General features: G+C 39.1%; 1 protein-coding gene across 1 annotated transcript; it reads left to right on the forward strand.

Annotated features, from left to right (window-relative positions):
• The first annotated feature begins 1518 nt into the window (after nucleotides 1-1518).
• LOC135209160 (alpha-aminoadipic semialdehyde dehydrogenase-like) lies at nucleotides 1519-23500 on the forward strand. The gene is made up of 9 exons (XM_064241826.1): nucleotides 1519-1758; nucleotides 4443-4550; nucleotides 6643-6751; nucleotides 7100-7317; nucleotides 19735-19950; nucleotides 20419-20598; nucleotides 21537-21696; nucleotides 22088-22317; nucleotides 23157-23500. The coding sequence occupies exons 1-9, from the start codon at nucleotides 1579-1581 to the stop codon at nucleotides 23367-23369; spliced, it is 1614 nt and encodes a 537-aa protein (XP_064097896.1). The 5' UTR covers nucleotides 1519-1578; the 3' UTR covers nucleotides 23370-23500.
• The last annotated feature ends 417 nt before the right edge of the window (nucleotides 23501-23917 follow it).

Below are 23917 nucleotides of genomic sequence, written 5' to 3' on the forward strand. Positions count from 1 at the left end.
ATTGTTGGCGTAAGGCTGACCTTGGCTTATCCAGTGCCAATGCCCTGCTAGTGGGGAAGGGTATAGTCTGGCACTGGGGAGGGGGATTGTTGATTTTTAGACACCACATGCCCCGCATGTTTCGTAATACCCGCTGACTCTCAAGTTGAAGGAGAGAGGAGAGAGAGAGAGAGAGAGAGAGAGAGAGAGTAGGAGAATAGTGAGGAGGAGAGAGATGAGAGAGAGAGAGAGAGAGATGTGTGAGGGGAGTAGAAAAGTGCGATATGGCAGCATTTTGTTTGTACCGCGAGGGGAATGATCTCCTTGTGGTTCGTTAGGCCTAACTACGTTGTAAGTACTTTTTTTTATCCTTTTAATTTGTTAACTGCGTCACACTGACCTGTTCCAAACCTTGCTCTTTACATCATACGCCAATCTTGGTTTACGTTCGTTGTTGAAAGAGTTGACTGATAAAAAAAAAAAAAACTAAGTGAGAGAATTTGGTTAGCCTAGGCTACAAAAATTTATATAAGAAAGAGGCTGTAAAAATATTTTTTGCCGTTGGTGGGGGAGCAACTCTCTCTCTCCATTACTGTAAGATTCATGCCCGTTTACTATACTCAAAGTCTTATGTAATGTTAGATAGATGCGTTGCATAGATTCACTAATGCATATGGTAACTGTATGATCTTCCCAACTTGAAACATTTAAGTCAGCCTGATACAGAGGGGATAGGACAAAAACTAATATATATATACATATATATATATATATATATAGATATATATATATATATATATATATGTCTGTGTTCTTGACATTAAGAATGGATATATGTTAGTCTTGCACTAGAACTGTGAACATAAAGTTTGACTGCTTACAACCTAGTCGTATTGCAAGCAGGTGTTCATAAACTGCGTTTTTTTGCGTGAATGTTCGTCAATTGCTTTGCAGTAGACTAAATTGGTGGATTTTAACCTCGGTTTAACAGTTTAAAACTTTATAAAAGCAATATTTCTGCACTTCTCTGGGAAAGGAGTTAATTTCTATCTTTATTTAAGAGAGAGAGAGAGAGAGAGAGAGAGAGAGAGAGAGAGAGAGAGAGAGAGAGAGAGAGAGAGAGAGATTCGATTTTCCATTAGGTAATCATCAGTTTCCAATTGCTAAATTTAGTCATTGACTGGCTCGTCTGTTGTGAGCGATCAATAATCATCAAATTAGATACAGAGTCGATATAAACTAAGCGATTCCCCCAAAACAAACTTGTAACAAGACGGACAAACAACCGAGTCCTTGTAACTTGGGCGATTATAATAGTTATCAGTTTCCTTATTTAAAAAACCTGCCATCGACAGATTTCACGGCCAAGGTAAACATTGTAACTTTTCCCTCATATTCTTCATTACAGCCCTGAAATGAATAAGAAACTTTTCCATCGAGTAGCGCCCAAGGCGTTTAGCATTTAGGCTTCTATTATTCGGCTTAAATAGGCATCTGGCCATCGACCAAAAATTGAACTTTGTGGCACTGTGTAGCAGCTCCACTCGGCCATTCAGTCCTGGGAGTCTAACCAGGCGATATTCAGCGGCTAAACCCGGCATGGCTCCTCTCTTGGCCCGGCTACCATCGGCGGTCCCACGATTCCCTTTACTCCTCGCAAGAGCCATGTCTTCCGCCGGTTATCTCATCAACGAGCCCAAATACGCCTTCCTGAAGGAGCTGGGACTCGGAGAGACCAACAAGGGAGTCTACAACGGGCAATGGTTCGCTAACGGAGAGGTAAGAGACGAAAATAGCGAAAGATCTGTTTGTATATCGGCTAACTTTGCTGCAAGTGTTCGTACGTTGTGTTTTGGTGGCAGTTGTTTCGAATAGAATGAAATTATTCACCGACATGTTTTCTTGGTAATTGTATGATTAAATACAGAGCTGCGCTTGGGTTATTGTGTAACAGCAGAAAGTTAATTTTAGACGAAACCTTACAAGTTACGTTGTATGTCAGTGCTACTACCATAGCTAAGTCAACGGCGTTCGTTTCGTTTTAGAAGTTAAAAATGACCGTAGAAATAAGCTTTGGGCCCTTTTAGAATTAGTTTTAATTCCAAGGTCAGCTGTCATTAATTATTATTTATGTATCTCGTGGGAAATGTGGTGTTGTCCACTTGCCAAATGACATCTTTGTTCCCATTGGCCAAGAGATCACCCGAAGTCTTCAAAGGAGCAGCTGATTGGTTGTTTCTAGGGGCGCGTATCACTGAGGGCGGAGCATTTACTTTTTTTTTTTTTCGATAATATATTTAGCTGTAATTTGCGATGATTCTGATTATAATGTTTGTCGTGTCATAGCATGCATATATCTATAACAAATAACTTTAAATAGCAAGTAATTAAGGTCTTTAAGAAACTTTAAATAGCTGAGGGGTTCTCTCTCTCTCTCCTCTCTCTCTCTCTCTCTCTCTCTCTCTGCACATATGCAGCCCCACGTAAGATTTTTAAATTTGTAACAAGCTCGTGATAAGAATTTAAGACTAATGTATATTAAATCTCTCTCTCTCTCTCTCTCTCTCTCTCTCTCTCTCTCTCTCTCTCTCTCTCTCTCTCTCTCACGAGCTTGGCAGCGATAAGTCCACATGGTCAATTGATGGTTTGCCAAGGGCATCTTTGCATCGCTTGCGATATGAGAATAACTTGAGAGGTAATGAGTATTGGTGCAATGAGCTCTCTCTCTCTCCAAACGGTACTACTCATAAGGCACCATCATTCCACCAATTGAACCATTTAAAATGGGGACCCCTTTACCCCCTTTTCCTCTTAGTGGTTTCAACACAACTTCTATGGTATAACGCCTTGGTGGGACGATGTATCTATGAATAATACATTTCAGCTCGTATTTTTGCTAACTACTCTTAGAACTTTGGCTTCAAGGTAAATTTGTTTTAATGATGGAAAAATAATGGTGTGTTATCCCTAAAGTAACGGTAGCAGGATGAATGTTTCTTATTAGGAATTTTTTTTACTGTTCCTCGACTTAATTATGTAAGTTAATTTAAACTCCTTGATGCATATTAACACTTTTAACCCACAAGGCTCAATGAGAGAGAGAGAGAGAGAGAGAGAGAGAGAGAGAGAGAGAGAGAGAGAGAGAGAGAGAGAGAGAGATTAGTTGAAAATAATCATCTGAAGGTTAATTGTTTCTTGCTTATTGTAATTATATTTTTATACAATTTAATACTTTCATTCACATTGTGATTCCGATATTACAGATTTAGATTTAGCTACTACTACTACAACAACTACTACTACTACCTGTAAAACTAGTTTTAGTAGAAATGATTATAACTTACTACTGCCTCCAATATTGATAATTATAGTAACGCTGGTCATAAGTTTAAGTTTATACCTCTGTTAATGTAAATAGCCATATCAGTATTCAGCATGGTGAAAATATAGCATTAAAACTTAATTTTTCATAATGTTTCAGCTGTATAGGGTCAAGTTTTAATGTCAGGGATCCTTATCTAGGTATCCCAGAATTATTAGTATCATCAGAGCCTCTTATTACAAGCTGCAGCACTAGGTAACCGAAGTATTTCTTTTTAATTTTTACTAGTGTTGCACCAGCCCTGGTTTTTTTGCCATGTTATGTTTATGTTGGTTTTGGTTAGATTTAAACTCTTGCAAATATTTGAATTTGGGTGTGGGAAACATAATGAGATTAAATAAAGTTGATTCTGTGGTTAGTTTTTAAGATATGGCTTCTCGGTTTTTTCAGGTAAGGTTCTGGTACTTGGTTTACAGTTTGGGAATATGCCACTGGGCTTGATATAAGAAACTGCTTTTCTTGAAATTCCAAATTCAAGTTGTGGGTTAGGACACTTCCTGGTTATTTCTTGGAAGACTCCTGCCACCTCCCATATTATAATTTATATTTTTCTTGGGTCAAACACATTAAAAAAAAATTCTAAATACATAACTAGCAAATATATAACAGAAAAAAATCACATTACGACTTATAAATTAAGACGACTGGGCCCCTGCCCCTCTGCATAGTTAATACAGCCAAATTCATCATAAGTAAACAACTTCCTTAGCTAATAGTTATACCCATGTCCATTAGGAGGAGCTCTGCACTCCTTGCTCAAAATTTAAACAAACATACCATACTGTTATAAGCCAGTTGGAATCCCGGGTGTGCTGCAAATCTTATTTATAGTCTCTGTTGTATCCCAATTGCTATAGAAAACCATCTCAGTATTCAGTATGGAAAAAATAGTATTAAAACCTAATTTTTCTTAGAATTTCAGCTGTGTAGGGTCAAGACATAAGGTTGTCAGGGATCCAAACTATCCCAAGATCATCAGTATTATAATTATGTAAGCCAGACTCTGTACCCTATGACATTTAGTATAGGTTAATATTCATTGCATTGAGTATCAAAGCTTTAATAGTGATGTTCTTTCCAGACAGTAACATCGTTCTGCCCAGCAAATAAAAAGCCCATTGCTCAGGTGCAGCAAGGTACCTTGGATGACCTCAATGCTTGTGTACAAGCAGGGAAGGAGGCATGGGAGGTAGGTGCATATACTTCATTGATTACAATTGAGCAGGCTGTTCCTTGTAAGTGTTGCACACTCTGAAGATTATTAAATTTCAGGCTGATTGTAAAGGAATTGGCTTTACACTATAGGTTTGGTCTCGGTAGTTTAAGGAAGTTGGGCATGTTCTTTAAGTACTTAGATTGTGCAGTCAAAATAAAGACTTATTCCTTCTTTGGTTTTGAATTTTTGTATTAAAGATGAAGTCTGGTTTAGTGATGACTGCCAACTTGTATACTTGGAAAACCTAGCGACTTATGATCTTTGGTAAAGTTGTGGATCTGATTTGACTTGGAGGAATTGTTGATAGTTTTGAGCTGCAGCTAAAACTAAATAGCCTATGTATAGTAATTGTTTTTTTTTATGAAAAGCATTCTGGTAAAACTTTTGTGCAGAGATTGTATCTTTCTTACAACCAGACCGCTCCATTGCTCGCTGTCTAGCCTAAAGAAAAAGGCAACACTCATGGCAGATGGTGTTTGATGTTAAGCAGGGTGGTGAGACTGTTGTTGATATGCCTCATGCTTGTTCTCATGGGTGTTGAATAACTTGAGTGGGTAATTTTTTGCTTTGGCATCATCATAAAAATCTGTTAAACTTCATGTTTAGCCCAAGGAGGTGTGGACCCAAATGGGTATACTATTTTGTTTAAACTGCCTTATTACTTATCGCTTGAGTAGTTTGTTGTATTTTTGTAAGCTGGCTTAAAGACAGCTTCTTTGCTCATGGAGAAAGTAGCTTCAGTCCAGCTATCTGTCTAATTTCTATAATTCTTAAATTATCCAAAGTTTTTCAAGGCCTGGGTGCTTGCGATGCTCTTCAAACTTTAACAGAAATTCTTTATTCTGCCATATTTTCAATGTTGTTCCTCAAATTGGTCTTCAGCTGGCTGACTTGCATCTTAAATTACATTTCGTTTTTATAATTTTTATCCTTATTGTGGCAAAATTATGGAGTGAAATTCCTAATCATGTACTGTGGCTAGCATTGTGCATATTTAAGTAGGGTTGTAACTGACAATAATATATCTTAGATTGGGTGCTTCATTAAAAAACAAAATCTTGCATTTGAAGTCAGTGTAATTGTTAAGATAGTAAAGATGTTACAGTTTCTGCTTGGGTCTTTGGTTTTACCATGGACTACATGTAGCATGCGCTGTACGGTAGGCCTTTCGAATATCAGTTCTTGCTATATGGCTACATGGCTACCAAATGTAGCATATTTCTTTACCTAAAGAGAGTCAGTTACCACTACTCACCTACTTTACTGGGAAATTGGTACTCAAGGTGATACATAGCTGCCATAAATTCCGGGGAATTCTTCCCCTCAAGGTTTAATCTCTATATAAAGATGGTTTATCATTGTATGAACAAGTGGGAAATTTGAAAGATAAAGGCTGTATGTATTTTTCCTAGATATTCAAACCAGTGTCTTGCTGGTATATTCTCACGTCTACCTCCCCTCATTGACACTGCCGAAGAGAGCTTGATGCTATGGCTACTGTGTGCATGGATGGCTACCCACAACCCCTGCACAATGGTGATTGCCAGTTTGGAACCTTAGTTTTCAAAGTTTAATTAGGCCTGACTCCACCAGAAACATAACCTGTATAAATTTGCCATTTTTTCACTGCAGGGATACGGTTTCGTAAAACCACTTTGTCTGAAAGGAATTAAAATTGGTTACAGTACTGTTTTATGTACGTATATAGAGGCTTACTCCTTGGTGTTTTTGTGTTCTGCACAATTTTATTTAGTGGTATACGTACCGTAAAGATTGTATAACCAAGTTTGCCATAGTTAAGTCAATTATATTTTCTTTAATGTAGATGAATTCTTGCATATCACTTGAGAAAACCACCCAAGTAGTACACGTTAAGTCGCTGTAGTACGTATTTGACTTGGAAGAAATTATTGTTTTTAGAAATAGTACTAGAGTAACTATTAGACCTGATATTAAAAGCAATTGGGAGAACATACTTTATAGATATGTAATGCTTTCGTAGGTTTATACATCTGGAAATCAGAATTATTTTAATGTTTTAAAGAATAGGCTGATCCATTTTCAGGTCTGGGCCGACATGCCAGCTCCAGCCAGAGGAGAGATTGTCAGACAAATTGGAGAAGCACTTCGTGAGAAATTGGAGCCCTTAGGGAAGCTGGTGTCTCTGGAAATGGGTTAGTACATATGTGGTCTGTTACCATTAGTAGTGTCTGTTGCTGATGAGTATTCATTCATTCTTTGGAATGTTTCTTCAGTGGTCTGTTACCAGAGTTGCCATTCATGAGACAGCTTTGACAGATGTTCATACCATTACTCAAATTTCATAGATTCAGTACAAATCTGGGTTTTTTCATGATTAGTAATTAATTCTATAGAAATCTTATTCAAGGATTTAATTTCATATCAAGTGCAATAACATGTAGCTGCTCCAGTTATGTAATTCTTGAACTCAAATGAGGTAAGAGTAACAGTACATATTTTCATGCTTGATTACAAATAAGTAAGTTTCCGTTCTGCTTCAGGTAAAATCAAACCAGAAGGCATTGGTGAGGTACAAGAATATGTTGACATCTGTGATTTTGCTGTTGGATTGTCCAGAATGTTGGGTGGCTCTGTACTTCCCTCAGAAAGACCAGGTCATGTTCTTATGGAAAACTGGAATCCTCTGGGTATTGTGGGTGTGATCACTGCTTTCAATTTCCCTGTTGCTGTGTATGGGTGGAACAGCGCTATTGCCATGGTAAGCTTTTGTTTCTTCATGGGAGTTACATATTTGGAATTGTTTATATAATGCTTTAAAGTAATTTCGAGGCTCAGTGAAATTGCAACTTGTCATGAAAGTTTGGATTTCAAAAAATTTTTGCCTAAAAAAATTATCATAGACGTAATTGTGAATTATGAAGTTTTCATTCCGGGTAGTGGTTATTTAAATTCTTTAAAAGAATTTGAGGATCAGTGAAATTGAAACTTACCCTGGAAGCATCTGTTTCTAACAGACTTTCATATCATAGAAAACTTGTGTATTTGGAATGAATCTTACTGCTAAAGATAGCTTTATCTTTGCACCATTAGGTGAAATCTGCATTTAAAAAACAAAAATATACACTTGGCTAACTTGCAAGGACTGACTTTGTGTTTACTTGTTTCCCACCAGATGATTCTGGAATATTTATGTTCTGTCATATTGAAGCGTCCCCTGCCAGAAGGGTATAACCCAAAATTTGGTGGTTTTTAGTTATTGCTGGGTACGGGCACCAGAGGCCACTACTATTAACCACATGGTGAAAGTTTTCAGTTAGCAAGTGGCTCTGTCAGTGCTATAAAGGCTTGAAATCGCGTAATCCAACCTTTTTCAAACTATAGGGTTAGATCTTGTGTGAGGACCCAGAAGGGCGTATGATTGAGCCAGTAGGAGAGCCAGCTCAGTACAAACTCGCATGGAAGCCAGTCCGCATGCATTTTCTCAAAACTCTTAATTCTGGGTTATGCCCATTTGGCAGGGGAGAATTACATGCAAGCTGTTTTTACAAAGCTTTAAACCACATGTTCGCAAAACAAATATTTCTGGGTTTTGCCCTTCTGGCAGAGGACGCCTCATTTGTTCATGATGATGTGTTAAACATTGTTGACCAGTTTCAGAAATTACTATTGTGATGATTTCTGGCTAATTTCTCCAGTATGATATTGTGATTTTCTGTTTTTGCTTTGTCATCTACAACAAGCAGAAATGAAAGTACTATTAGGCTCTATGTGTAGGAAAGAGTTTGTGAATAATAATTTGTTTTGCCAATAGCAATGTAGCCCATATTAGCAAGCTTGAGTGTGGTTTTCTTGAAATGTAGATTGAGTATTTTGATGAGAGAATGTAAATTTGTGGAGTAGTATTGGAAGATGTTAGAGGCTGATAGTTTACCTAGACAATTAGAACACACCAGCAGCCTATTCAGTTTTTTCTTTTGTCTTCTGGTTGTGCTTCTCCTCCATTAGCCTAACTGATGGCCTAGGTTAATTTTCTCTCTCTTCTCTCTCTCTCTCTCTCTCTCTATCTCGTCTCTCTCTCTCTTCTCTACTCTCTCTCTCCTCTCCTCCTCCTCTCTCTTCTCCTTCTCTCTCTTCTCTCTTGCTCAAGCCCCCTTCTTTTTTGCTCCCTACGTGGTTCTGGAGGCAAATACTAACTATAAGTTAAACATTCTTTTATTAGGTTTTTGATTAAAATATTAGGGCCAAAATCTCCCTCCCCCCTGCCCCCAGTTTTTTACCAGTTTTAGTTTTCCTCATGAGAGGACCCTGTAGGGGGATAGTGCTGTCAATGCACCTTATGCGGTGCACTGTAGGTGTTCCTTAAGGTTGCAGCGTGCCTTTAGCCCCAAGCTGCAACACCTTTTATTCCTTTTACTGTACCTCCTTTCTTTGCTGACATTATGTGGTCCTCTGGTTAGACTTGAGGGGTCTCAACTATCACCTGGTATTCTACTTTGGTATTTTAAGCGATGCAAAGATTGCGTAGTTACATTTTCGCTTCCTTTTGCTGGAGCTGAATCAGTTTTGAAGCTGCTTAGAGCTACGTTAGGTCTTGCATGCTTGTGTTTTTCACCTTCCTTTGTTCAACTTGCAGTTTCTAGTTCTTGGACTTAGAAAGTGAAGACTCCTCGTATACTATACATTTGTAGATGTGTTGTCTCCTTGTTCTACATCACTCTCCTTTTTTGTAGGCGAAGATATCACTGGCCTTGGCTTTGTGGCCAAAATTTTGGGACTTTTGGGTGGATATATATCTCACTAGAACTGATAAAGAATACGTTTAAGAGATGATGATGATGATGATGATGATGATGATATGATGATGATGATGATGATGATGATGATGATGATGATGATAGTTCTATTAGTAATGAAGATGATAGGACTACTTTTGAGGCTAATAGGAGGAATGTTTTATTCCTTTTACAACTGAGTCTGTCAAGCAACAGAACAATTGTGTAAAATCATATAAGGAAGCTCTGCACAACCTTAAGTAGCTGTTTGACAGTGGTCCATCATTGGATCCTTAACCCTTTAGTGTTAAGGTCATCACTTAGAAGTCTCAATTCAGGGGATTAGAAAGTCTTAGCACTAGCCCTTACACTTTTTTTTTTTCCACCAAAGTTCCAAGTAGAATTTCCCAATTCTCTCTCTCTCTCTCTCTCTCTGCTTCAGTAGAGTTCTGGCTCACACTCTCAGTGAAAATTTACCTTAACTGAAGTTTTGAACTCCAGTTCAAGTAGTCTGTGTAGATAGCCCACTGAGCCTCTGTAGGTTGCATAGTTTTTCAGAAGTGTTTGGCAAAGGGTCAAATAGAACATTTGTTGGTGATGGTTTTCAGGGACAGATACTTTATACTTTTTGTTATATTTTATCCCTATCAGTTCGGCAATATCCTTCTCTCCACACTCTTCACACAGAAAAGTTCAGTTTGGAAGGGTAGTTTGGACAGTAATTATGCAGCAAGGCTATCGAGCCATGAGCATGGCCTGTCTCAAGGTTGTTTATATTATATGTCGTTCCTTTTCAGGAAGTCATTCAGTTTGGTCCTTGTGGGCTTTTGGAAGGACAAAGGATAAGTTCTGTATACATGTATGACAGGTACTACTTCCATTTCCCAGTACTCCTTCAGTCAAAATAAAGTATTTTCCTGTGAGTTGAAGTCTTAGCAGTATGGATTCATCTGCCTGATATCAGAACAGTAATTCTCTCGTATTTGGACGATTAGGTAGTTTCTCACCAATTTGTTTTTATGATGAGAATAGTTTTATACCTAACCCTAGGAGTGGTCCATCTTTCATCTGGAGATGAGGATCAACTATATCTTTAGTTTTTTCCTGCAAATAGAAGGTTAACAATTTTGACCACTGTTGAGAACATAGAGGTTGGCTTGTAGACCTCAGGAACCTTTACACTGTTCTCTGATGTCTTGGAGGCAGATTGAGGGGCCATTCTTAGTAACTTTTGATGTCAGGAAGTGGAAGTGTAAACCTCTTACAGCTTTGGCAGTTTAAAATAGTCTTATTCATCTCGATTCTTACGAGACAACAAGCAGACAAATCAAGAAATTTGTTCAGGCTAGGAAGTAACTGCCTTATCCTTTGGACAGAGTTCATTCCTTTCCTTGTTTTGTCCTAGGGCAAGGTCTCCATTCAGATAATCTCCTCCTCTTCAAGTTTACCCAAAATGCTACACTACCAGTTTACTGCCCTCCATGCCAGGATGCTCAGGCTTGGGCAGTTGATGCCTTCTAAATTGGTTGAATCTAGACCTTTAGGCTTTTCCTCAGTTGGCTGTGTTTGAGGAAATGTGTGTATACATACATAAGTTGAATTGTGAACTTGTAGATCACAAGGATGATTGTGTTAGTGCATCCTTGGCCCCAAAGGGCATGGTTCTCCTCAATTTGTTAACTGGCAGTAGAGGTTCTTTGTCTATGTTCAGGAAGGATCTTTTCAGAACAATCATATTCGAGATGATTCCTTCAAACCCCTTCATACTTCATTTCACCATAGTACAGAGATTGTCAGTTGCCTGTTAATAACAAGGGTATTTCTAGAATGACCTAGGAAACATCTTTAATTCTAGAAGCCTCCACTGTTCGATTTTTGTTTCAGTATCAGTGGTTATTTTTCAATATTGGTGCTTGTCTTTAGTGATATCCAGCACCCGTTCCACTAGGTATCTTTATTTAAGCTCTTATCAGTATCTTAGATATGCAAAGCAGTTTTATGTCAGGAGACATCAAGAATCCTACATTACATTGCTTTCAGTTTTACTTCATGCTGATGGGAATATTACTTACGATGTAAAGTTTGAAAAGGTTTTCTATTTTTTGTTCGGGGTTTTTCCTCTTCCATTCAGGAGTTACAATGAATTTTAGATGTAAGCCTTCAGATGTTGACATCACTCCAGTTAAGCCCTTTGATAGGGCATCACTTAACTTTTGAAGACCCTTTTCTTTTAGCTCTTGTTGTGGCAAAGTGTATTAGTGACCTTCAAGCTCTTTCTTGGTGGGGCCTTGGTTCTAGTGCAACCCATCTTTTCTTTATTTACTTGGAGAAAATTTTTTTAAGAGTTGTAAGTCCTTCCCAGTTTTGGTTACAGTGACTAATTTAACTGCTTTGGTAGGCAATGAAGAAGTGGCTGTCTAATGTAAGTCCAGATTAGACCTATTAAGAGGTTATTTTAGTGAGCCTCAAGCCCTATATTGTTCTTTGGCTTTGCTCTAGTGGCAACCTCTCTTTCTTTATTGCGTACAGTAAAGACTTGGAATTGAAAGCCCTTCAGATTTGTGACAGTGCCTCATTTATCTGTTTAGGTAGCATTGGAGTAATGACTGTCTTATATCCAGTTAGAACCGTATACTGTAAAATGTCTTTTATTTTCTTTAAAACATTCTAGAGAAGGTTCTCTGCAGCTCAGGGGAATTATAACTATTTTTGTATAATTTTTTTTGCAAATTTTCAATTTTAACCCACATTGTTAACCCTCCCTATCATTGCAGCGGGGGGACTTTTTCCTGAACCAAATATGATAGTAACCTTGGCTTTCCATCTTATTATTAGTTGTCAAGAATCCTGCTATTGAATTTTGGGAACATGAATGGACTGTATAAAGGAGTGTGCCTTCAAATGAGGTGGTAGTTGTCTGCAGTTTTGGACTGTCAGTTAGGGATTTCGAATCAGGCATAGGAGTCATTTGTTCCTTGTAAGAATCCTCTGACAAATCTTGTTATGAGGACCTTATACACTCTTGTGGTTCCAATGTGTAACTACAGTACTTGTCAGTAAGGATCACACATCAGGATTGTTTAAGTTTTTTCCTCCCTTTTAAAAAGCTTCCAGTGTGCTTAGGCGAATGTTTCTTTGGCTGCGCTAACCCACCATCCTCATTCAATTTGGTAGTCATTTAACTTTAACAATAGGTAAGATTAATTCCAAATAATGATAATTTTCATGATAAAAATCAATATTTGGATACTTATCTACTGTTAAATTGGAAACCCTCCCAGCCTCCCCTCATCTTAGTGGGTAGTTATGAAGAAATTTAATGACAGTCCTAGTGAGGTAGCCAAGTGTATATATATATTTTCATACATTCAACTTCCCTGTCAGATATACACTTAGCTATAGACTCCGTCGTCCCCAATAGAAATTGAATTTCGCGGCACACGCTACAGGTAGGTAGGTCAGGTGATCTACCGCCCCGCCGCTGGGTGGCAGGAATAGGAACCATACCTTCTAGAACCTGATTTTCTCTATCGGTTGGAATGTAAACATTCGTTTACGGTTCCTCCTGATTTGATTTTCGTGTTTCATCGCCATCGATCTTCTGGGCTGTCTTTTGCAGGGAAGTACTGGGTCTTTGGTTCGGCATACGCTTTTATTAACTTTTTAATGAATTTCGCTTCGAAATTTCGAAGAAAATACTAAGTGAAACTACCGAAATTATCGGTACACTCATAGTTTGCAATAAAGGGAATTATTAATATTTATTCTTTATTACATGTAATAAAGGTTACAACTTTATTGAGGAAATATTAAACTCTAATTTCCTACTTTAGGAAGTCAGAAAAGCATATAACTAGATATGCTTACTTTATTAGCTTTAATAGCGTTTGTGCTAACGAGCAGTTAGAGTATTAGCAGTACTAGTAGTAGTTGCATCCTCATCACCTTCTTACTCCACAGAAACTACAAATTTATATATGCAAATTTGAAGATAATGGATGTAGCTCAAAAGCGAGCTCTTAAAAGGTAAGAAGTGAATATAGTGTTCCCCATTGAAGTGGAGGGTGCGTCTGATCGGCTCTTGTCTCGCTCCCAGGTCTAGACCTCTTCCAAACTCACAAGCCCAGAGGAGAAGGAATGTCGAAAGCCGCACGGAGGTTTCAGAGAATCCCCACCGATCAGGCGTCCCCTCGGCAGACTGTAGAACGTCCCAGACTGCCAAGTTCGCCATTGGAAAGGCGTCCTAAAATAGTGGAGGGTGCGTTCCGATCGGCTCTGTCTCGCTCTCAGGCCTAGACCTCTTCCAAGCTTACAAGCCCAGAGGAGAAGGAATGTCGAAAGCCTTAAGGAGGTTTCAGAGAATCCCCACCGGTCGGGCGTTCCCTCGGCAGGATCTGTAGTAGCGTCCCAGACTGCCAAGGATAGCCGTTGGAAAGGCATCCTAAAACAGTGTTTTTTCATCATCCGAGTCTTCATCGAAAGGAAAATAGGGTGGAGTTCTCACAAGCTGTCGAGACCTTCTAAAAGATCGTGAAAATCGCCAGCTTAGGATTCTATCCCGGAAAGTTTTCCGGAAGGCTATCCACCTGAGAAGAAGAAAGACATTTATTCATTAATTCCTCCTTCCCCTAGATCGGATACGGAGAAAGAAGACGACTCTACGAAGATCCTAGGAGAAAGGCAACAGTAGATATCTTCGTTAATAGAAGTTTTGAAGAAGGATCCTCCCAGGAGAAAGGATCTCTTTCTTCCCGTTAAGAAATCCGGTCCGATAGAAGTCTTTGACAGCTCGGACGAGGCGGCCAGGTGCAAATCGCTGACAAGGCGAGAAGATTCTAAAGAGGCGCCTGAAGCGGCTGAAATGAGGCACAAAGCGCTTGAAGCGCCTGAAACGAGGCGCTTAAAACGAGGCGCAAAGCTCCTGAGGCGCCTGAAACGAGGCGCAAAGCTCCTGAAGCGCCTGAAATGAGGCGCAAAGCGCCTGAAGCGCCTGAACTGAGGCGCAAAGCGCCTGAAGCGCTTGAAACGAGGCGAAAAGGTTTAAGCGCCTGAAATGAGGCGCAAAGCGCCTGAAACGAGGCGCAAAGCGCCTGAAACGAGGCGCAAAGCGCCTGAAACCTCTGAAGCGCCTGAAACCTCTGAAGCGCCTGAAACGAGGCGCAAAGCGCCTGAAGCGCCTGAGATGAGGCGCACAGCGCCTGAAACTATAAACCAGGATCTTCATCGGAGATGGAGTTAGAGCCTGATTCTGCGAAAGGTGAAAGACATTCGTGGCCTTCTTCTGATAAGGACGGGAGTTGTCTTAATGCAAGTAAAGGCAAGAGCAAGATCGGCTTTTTTCCTGGCGGGGACTCAAGATGTCGCACAGGCGGCCGTAGCCCTTATCAGGTTAGAATCTGTACTGCTAAAAGCTCTTCACCTTATGAAAGCAGGCGCTCTCCTCTGGTTGCTCATTCTTCTCCCAACTTGATGGACAGAAAATGGAAGATGGATCGGAATTGGAAGCCAATAAGGGGGCAGGTCTCTCAGTTTATAAGACCTTAGCGACCTTTTTTATTGGATAAAATTAGTTCATTACTAATAAGACGATATTAAAATCTTCCCCCATCTAAAATAATGCAACCAACCATTTACAGAAAGAGTGGCAATCGTTTGCAAATTGAACAAGATTCGTACGAGCTCTCATTCATTGATTAGAGGCTCTTCCAGATAATAGAGGCGTAGAATACGGCCTTATATCCAAGAGAATAAAAATTTGAGGGATTCTCTTCGATCCTAGAGTTTTCATTGCGATCTCTCTCGACTAATACTAATTCGTGTTTAGTGATGAAAAGAACGAAGAGGGCAAGATTTCCGTTCCTCTCTGAATCGGAGAGGAAAGAATGTAGTAGCAAGACTTGCTGTATACGACTACTGAATGACAAGTCATATACGCATACCATAGTTGCCTTTGTGGTTCGCTACGGAATTATCTATATCCTTACAGGATTTTCCTGGTAAGGACTTCGCTTAAAAGGTTTGTTACGACAATACCTACTCAGCTTCGGTATTTAACAAAGGTTGTTTGGCTTAAATTTGCATTATTAAGAGCTTCCTTAGGCTCGAGAATAATTTTATTATATTCCTTCATTGAATGAAGTAACTGGCAACTCATGATGAATGCAGCCAGGCAGCAAGCGAGACTGCCGGGCTGTCATTCTAAGGCCAATACAGTACCATCCAGTTCTCGGTCATGAGCATTCGGTTACATCTCTCTCTCCAACGGGATCGAATGGTTAACCGTATATTCCCCCTACAATCATGAACTTGGTCTCGAATGGAGGGGATAGTTAAGCTAACATAAATAAAATATTGTCTGCCTTTTGCTAAGAAGCTTTCAATAAGAAAGATATTATAACCTTTCAATGCTGTTTACCGTAGGTAACATTATTAAAGGATTCTAACGCAGCAGAACATTATATTATATAATGCTCTCATGCTTACGAAAGCATGGCTTATTAGAATACATGCTTAGTGAGAAGATGGATGTAGTAGAGAATTCACTTTTAAGACTACGGTATGGTCGAGTCTTTCGAGAAACGCACACAACCTTTTTAGAATCGGATATTGCTCAAGAGAAGATGGATGAATGGGATAGGAAACATTCTCTTCGTGGCAGAAATGGTTTCCCTGAATGGACTATACTACGTATATAAGAGTTTTTTCCTACTAAGAACGGAATTAACATGTGAAAGGATGTCGGGTACCATAAAGGTACAGATGTTCTGGCACATAACATAAAGAGAATTAGAAGAAAGCGCCAGCCTGGCGCAAAGCGCCAGAAGTGCCAACCTGGCGCAATGCGCCAAAAAGCGCCAGCCTGGCGCAATGAGCCAAGAGCACCATCCAAGATATTTTCTCGTTTTAGCGAGTTATTAACCTAAGAGTCCAGTAGCCTCTCAAGACAGCACGCTCGGTAACGGCAAGAATCGTTCCTGATTTCGTTACCCATTTAATCACTTAGGCCAATTCCACGACTCTCTCATATCGCAAAGAGCATCGAGAATCTTTTTTCGCTCCTGTTTGCGTTAACAAAGAGAACCTATTTGGAAAACAGACAGGGAATGTAACGATCCTTAAGAGGTTCGATGCAAGATTTTGCATGTCCGTGAGAACCTTCTCGATCGACGATAATAACTGTTAAAGTATGTCTAACATTTATTGCAATGAGTTGTGAGAACCTGCGAAAAGTCTTCTTCATAGATCTCTTAGCAAGGTAGAAGATGAACAGTCTTCCGAATAAACTTTAGTCTTTTTTCCCCTAAATATAAATTCTTTACAGAATTTAAGATAAAGGGTGTCAAAGAAAGTGAGGATAATACTTTATGCCTCATTTTGGCCTTAGAGAGGTTGGATTCACAGAGGCCTTAGAGAGGTTGGATTCACAGAGGTCACGTTCGTCTCACAGCATGTTTTGGAAGTCTTTTTTCCAAGACAGTCTGAATATTCTATTAGCATCTATTATAAATGGACCTTAACAACCTCTCCACTCTGAGTCTGTCTGCGTGCAGACTGACCAGAAGTGGACATGAATGAGAGGATTTTTCAAGGTAAATGACAATAGTCATGGACAAGATATAAAATTGCTGCAGATCGTGCTAGAGGGAATGAGGAAACTGTCCTCTTCCGATACCTCTGTGAACCACATAGCGGTTTTTTCTTCCCTTTCAGAGGGAAGAATCACCTTTGTATATATCTGCTATCAAAGAACGCAGTAAAAGGCTATACTCTGTCTCTATAAAGGGATTGGAGATAGCAGAGGATTAAGATCTTCGGGATCTTATACGATACCTCAATATGACAAGAGTAGGATATCATGTACTTCTAATGGGATCTTTTATGTGGCCACAGATTCTATGTTCCGACAAGATGGAACTGCTCCTCATCAAACTTCTTTGAGAAATTTTTATGAGGGAATTCTTTGTTTCTCTTGGTCCTAAACGATCAAGAAGACAAGTGAATTTTTTGAGCATTAGAATCTCGCATCAGATTCTATGGAGATTAGGCAATGGGTTCTTGCCAGCATAGTATGTCTGGCAAAAGAACTAAAACCCCCTATTCCTGATTCAATGTTTTCAGATAGAGGTTTCGTTGTCCAGGCAGGGTACTTACGTTTTCATCTACAGTAGAATGGTTCAAACGTTTGCCTACAGAGTCTTTGGAATGCGATGACGGCTCGAAATGCTTCCCAGAAGGTGTTCAGAGGGATACAATAAAGAGCTAGAAATCAGGAGTACTCCCAATTTCAGCTCTGAGTCTCCTTCGACTTCCAGGCTTCTTCCCTTCCTTCGGGCAAGGATAGGGAAGATTCTGCAACGAGACACCCCTTCAACATGTAAGAAGAGATCTCGTGAGCACGGAAGTATTCAAGAAGGACCCTCCTCGGAGGAAGACTCTTATCTCTCGTACAGTTAGATATCCTATCGTCTACTGGATGTAGCTGATTACAATCACCTCCCCTTGCCGGAGAGGCCAAAGCTCAAAGTGGAAGAACTTCTTCCACTCTTCTCCAGTCTCCTGATAAACTATTGGGGACGTTCAGGACTTTTGGACAATGTAGCGCCAACCAGGTGCCATATGCCAAAACAGGCGTAAAAAACGCCAGAGGCAGACAGTTTCAAGGAACACTGTCATTGTCTGATGAAGAGAAAGAGGGGGCCTCCAACCTAGCGCAGATGCGCTAAAGGCGAACAAATCGGACAGATAAGAGTGTCCGATGTGGGCATCGCCAGACATCCTCGAGACTCTACCAAGCTCGAAGCTCCAGCAAGTGGAGAGGAGTCAGCCAGGCGCCAGCCATGAGTCAGGCGAAAAGCGCCTTCCAGGAGTTAGGCGCCAAGCAAGTGTCAGGCAGGCGCGAGGCGCCAGCCAGGCTCGAGGCGCCAGCCAGGTGCGAGGCGCCAGCTAGGCGCGAGACGCCAGCCAGACACGAGGCGCGAGGCGCCACCCAGGCGCAAGCCAGGCTCTAGGCTTCATCCAGAAAAGATCCATTTCAAAGGAAGCCCTGGTCTTCTTTGAAATAAGTGTGATTGCTAAAGCACCATGAATAACTTGATGATTCCTTCAAACAGCTGAGAATTAAAAGCGCTTGAAGTGCGAGCTTTTATGAATTCTTGTTCGTTACATAACAATATGTCGTGAAGGACATATTAGCTGTAACTTATGGGAGATGCAACTCTGTGTTGACTTCCCTTTGCCCGAAGGAGGTCAAGTTGACCTACGAGAGATCCTTCTCTCTTGGTTTTACGTGTCTTTGGATATGTTGCAGGGATAGGGAGCCGACACTGATCCTTAACTAAGTGAGTTAATTTTTATGTTAACATAGTGTTTTTTTTCTTTGGTTTGTTTGAAAGGAGTTTGGGGATAGCTCTTTTCAAACTAAGCACAAACCCTCGTGTTAGGATCAGGTGATCGGGATCAGTGTTGTGCTCCTTAATTATGCCCCTAGGCATAGGTGTATTGTCATGTAAGTGGATAAGACCCCATTGACAAATGACCATTAGATTCTGTTGAGTAAGTGGATAAGACCCCATTGACAGATCTACAAGAACTCTCAGCCATAGGTCACATCCTCGCTGAGGCTCTTGAGACGAAGCAGACTACTAGCAATAGCTAGGAAGTCGACCCTTCGTCTAAACACATAGGAACCAAGGTTTTGTTTATTTATTACCTCCAAGGTTTTTATTTATTTATTACCTACAACGTATGTTGTTTACCTGTCTAATCAGTAATTAGCTGTTTCTTACCCTCCGCCAAAGGTGCCAATCAGCTAAGTATATATCTGACAGGGAAGTTGAATGTATGAAAATGATATTGTTATTGTACAATAAAGTTTCATACATACTTACCTGGCAGATATATACGATTGAATGGCCCACCCAGCCTCCCCTCAGGAGACAGGTGGAAGAGAAAATCTGGTTCTAGAAGGTATGGTTCCTATTCCTGCCACCCAGCGGCGGGGCGGTAGATCACCTGACCTACCTACCTGTAGCGTGTGCCGCGAAATTCGAATTTCTATCGGGGACGACTGAGTCTATAGCTAAGTATATATCTGCCAGGTAAGTATGTATGAAACTTTATTGTACAATAACAATATCATTTTTTGGTGCTAATTGCACCAAACAGCGTGTAGATAAAGCTTACTTTAACAGTAGGTAAGTATCCAAATAATTAATTTTATCATTAGTTATTTAATATTGAATTCTGAAAGTTTTCATTTCTAGACGTGGCCTTTGAAAAAGATTGGAAGTACATATTAGTCTATGTATTAGTCAGGTGTTCTACTCAGCATAAATTTCATGGTTGTTATTTTGGATACTGCTCAAGTTAGCAGTTTAGTAGTATTAAAAACTTTTTACCCTCAGGTATGTGGTGATACCCTCCTTTGGAAAGGAGCACCAACTACTCCTCTCACGTCTGTTGCTACTACGAAGATTGTGGCATCTGTCCTGGAAAAGAATAACTTGCCTGGAGCCATTTCTACCCTGTGTTGCGGTGGTGCTGATGTTGGTGCTGCAATTGCCAAAGATGAAAGAATTCCTCTAGTCTCATTTACTGGATCAACAAATGTTGGAAATAAAGTAAGTTTATTCAATGTAGTATAGCCATATTTCAAAAACGGTTTATCCAGTCTAGTTTTCATCTCTCCTTTATAAAGTACCACCTTCCTTGTATTTTGTTGTTCATATTTTTAACTTGTGTGCACTGAACATTTTCACAATGCTGAAATACATCTATCCTTTATTTTAAAGCTAGTGGTTTAGCCTATTTTATCTAGAGCTAAGGGAAGAGAAAAAATTTGAAAGATCCCTTATGTGTAAAAGGAATGTGCCGCAAAAAAGGAGTCTAGCTTCCCTCTTAAAACATTCTGTGAATTTCTGTTATCAGCAGCTCAAGGAATCTTTTTCAAAATTCATTCGTCTTGGTCTGGTGAGATTTTTATCTTAATATTGCATGGTCAGCCCATTGCAAGTTGGACTGTGGTTTTGTTAAATTTCCTCAAATAAAAATTAATTATATTTTACTGTAGAATATTAATTTTCACATAGGTTGCCTTGATGGTACAAGAACGTTTTGGTCGACACTTGCTGGAGTTGGGTGGCAATAATGCCATCATTGTTGATGAAGATGCTGACGTAGAAATGGTTGTGAGAGCCTCCTTGTTTGCATGTGCAGGCACAGCAGGTCAGAGATGCACCACCACACGCAGATTAATATTGCACGAAAAGGTAGGAACCCTTTGTATTAGCCCTTTGTGAGTGGGTGTCGTCAAATGACGACTACTTACTTAATAGCTTCAGGGTAAATTCCAAGGATTGTTCTCTGACAATCCATTGTTTTGAATGAATTTTGCAGGAAAAGCGTCCAGATTACTTCCATGGGCATTACAGCAACTATAATAGCTAATTGGTACAAGAGAGAGAGTTCAGTTTGCCTTTATGTTGAAGGGGAATGTTGTATACAATTCCCATTCAAGAATGTGGTAAATATTTTTCAGTAAATATACTCAGAATTTGTTACAGATATTACAGATATTAGTTCTTATCTGTTATGATAGTGTGAGAGCTGTAATTATAATTTTACATAAAATAAAAAAAATATTAGAAAAATTTCTTGGTAAAATAAGCATATTTTTTATGTCTGTCTTTGTCAAAGAATCCCTGCACAGGGTTGGAAATATTTACGTTCAACTTTCTGTGAAAGGTATAGAAAATTAAAAATTTATTTCTTATACCATGTGCATATGTCTTTCCATAGAATTTTTTTTTTTTTTTTTAAATTGGCCATCCTTAAATTTCACCTGGTCTAAGGGTGTGCTTAATATACATTTTAGGCTGGACTGTTAGGGCCAAGGATGACAAAATTTAAGGTGTATATTATATTCTTATATATTGGTCTATGGAGCCTAGACCTTTGTTTTAGTTTGTCTAAATCTCCTTCGGTTATTTGTGGCTTTTATGTTGTTTACAATCTTCCTCATTCAACATTGAAAAGCATTTGAGCCAGACCCAGCTGTGAGATTTTCCTGTATACCAGAAAAGCATTTATGTACTAGCAGTAAAAGCAAAACTGCTACTCATCGTGTTTAAAATGGTTTTGTAGTCTGTCTTTTATCTCACTAGTGTAAGTTTGCTGTATTAAGTTCTAAAACTGGTTTGGTTTTCAGGTACATGACGCCATAGTCCAACGCTTGGTGAAAGCCTACAGCAATTTCATGCCCCGTGTTGGTGACCCTCTTGATGATGGAGTTTTGTATGGTCCAATGCATTCTCAGCAGGGCATCGATGGTTACCTTTCTGCAGTCAAGGATGCACAAGCACAAGGAGGTAGGTGATAATGTCTGTATGGTTTAGAAAACTAGTAGACAAGCTGCTTGTCAGGGTTTCTCTCGTATCAGTCTCAATTTGTTTGATTTTTTGGCTTGTCAGTCTACATGATGATTTTTAATGGTAATCTCGTAAGGAGTATTTATTTTATGGCTTGTCAGTCTACATGATGATTGTTAATGGTAATCTCGTAAGGAGTTTTTATTTTATGGCTTGTCAGTCTACATGATGATTGTTAATGGTGACCTGGTACAGAATAGAGTATATATTGAAATTTTGTTTACATTTTGTGGAATGTTTTCTGAAATTTAATGTAAAATGGGTATAACTGGTCACACTTAATTGTCAGTTCTTTTAAAGATTTTTATAAAAGATAATTTATCTGCAACAGGCAAGATCGAGTTTGGTGGCAAAGTGATTGAACGTGAAGGCAATTACGTTGAGCCCACAATTGTGACTGGCCTTTCTCACGATGCCCCTGTTGTCCACCGTGAAACTTTTGCACCAATTGTGTACGTTCTTAAGTGTTCTTCAGTTAATGAGGCCATCCGGTGGAACAATGAGGTCAAACAAGGACTTTCTTCTTCTCTCTTCACACAGAATCTTGGAAATGTTTTCAAGGTATGAAATCATTTTGATTTTCACTTAATTTTATTTAAAATTTTTTTTTTTTTTTTTTTTTTTTTAATGTAGTCCTGTCAAAATTGATGTTTTTCAGTGGTTACAAACTGCCAAATTTTGTAGATTGCACCCTGGGAGGGTCCTTAGTAATTTCCTGGCAATTTAATATAGTATACAGATTTCTGCGATTCTAAATGCAGTTTTCCTTAATAGATAATGGTAGCCTTTGCTGAGAATTAAACAATGTTATTGTGATGTTATCTAGTCTTAAGTCTATGAGAAGACTATGAGAGGGATGTTGGTTTTTACTTTTACCAAAAATTAGTCATGAATTTTCAATCTATCAACATCCTGAAAATATTTCTTGTTGTATGAAGGGATTCAAGGGTGCTTTCTAGACAGACTAAAGACACCATAATCAGTTAATAGACTTTGAGTAGATTAAAATACTTCCAAATGTGCTAACAGCCACATCTCCCTGTTGCTGGATAAATTATGGTACACTGTAGACATTACTTAAGGTTCTTTACAGTTTCATGAAGCCCAGATGCACCATCTTTCATTCCTTGTCTGTACCTTCTTTCCTATTTTTCCTTTCACCCTCTAACAATTGTTTCATTGTCATTTTCCCTTTCAGTGCCGAGTGGCATCATGGGTCACAGCACTTGGCCTAAATTCTATATACCAATATATTCCAAACAGCCATAATTTATCCAGCAACCCTTAACAGCATTATGGTGATGAATGGGTATAATAGTTACTGGGCAAATGTTAAAACTTTGGAAATTTTCAAAGGAAATTACTACATATTTTGTTAATGAGAGATAACCTGTTTGCAGTGGTTGGGTCCCAAGGGGTCTGATTGTGGTATTGTGAACATCAACATTCCTACCAACGGTGCCGAGATCGGAGGTGCATTTGGCGGCGAGAAACACACTGGTGGCGGCAGGGAATCTGGCTCAGATTCATGGAAGCAGTACATGAGACGCTCTACTTGTACCATCAATTACACTAAAGAGTTACCATTGGCTCAGGGTATTAAGTTTGAGTAATTTCTTTGAAACTTTATATAAAAATTATTTTATGCTCCTTAAATTTATAGATTCTAACTTTTGTATTTCACATACCTTAATAAATGGAAAAAAATTGTGGTGGTTGTCATACATCCACATTTGATACCAAAGATCAAACTTTGCTTGTCCTGGTAATTTTAGTACTATTTATATTTAAGGAAACCAACATAAACCTAAAGAATTGAAACTCAAACCAATACTTGTGTGGACACATGAAGGCTGAAAAAAAATGTTCAGATTTAACTATTAACAGAATTCTGCATTGAAACGCTGATTTTCATCTGACCAGAAGCTGTACATTTGTGACAGTTTAAAGTAAATTCATATCCTGCTTGTGCTAGGTATTCTTATTGTATACTTTTGACTAGACTTATTGCTCATATAAGCTAATTTTATGCTTAGTTTCAGATTAGTTTAGAAACTAGATTTTACATAGTTTTGATGCAAATTACTAGAGTAAGTGCCTGTTAATGAGATAAAGATACACAAGAGTAGAACAGATGCAAAATTATATAGGAATGCCAGAA

Source organism: Macrobrachium nipponense, chromosome 37 (assembly GCF_015104395.2).
Source record: "Macrobrachium nipponense isolate FS-2020 chromosome 37, ASM1510439v2, whole genome shotgun sequence".
Taxonomy (NCBI): Eukaryota; Metazoa; Arthropoda; class Malacostraca; order Decapoda; family Palaemonidae; genus Macrobrachium; species Macrobrachium nipponense.

Coding starts and splice junctions, on each gene's coding strand:
- LOC135209160 (XM_064241826.1), top strand. CDS start 1,579: ATGGCTCCTCTCTTGGCCCGGCTACCATCGGCGGTCCCACGATTCCCT. Junction 6,752..7,099: donor GCTGGTGTCTCTGGAAATGG/GTTAGTACATAT, acceptor GTTCTGCTTCAG/GTAAAATCAAACCAGAAGGC. Junction 20,599..21,536: donor GATTAATATTGCACGAAAAG/GTAGGAACCCTT, acceptor TTTGGTTTTCAG/GTACATGACGCCATAGTCCA.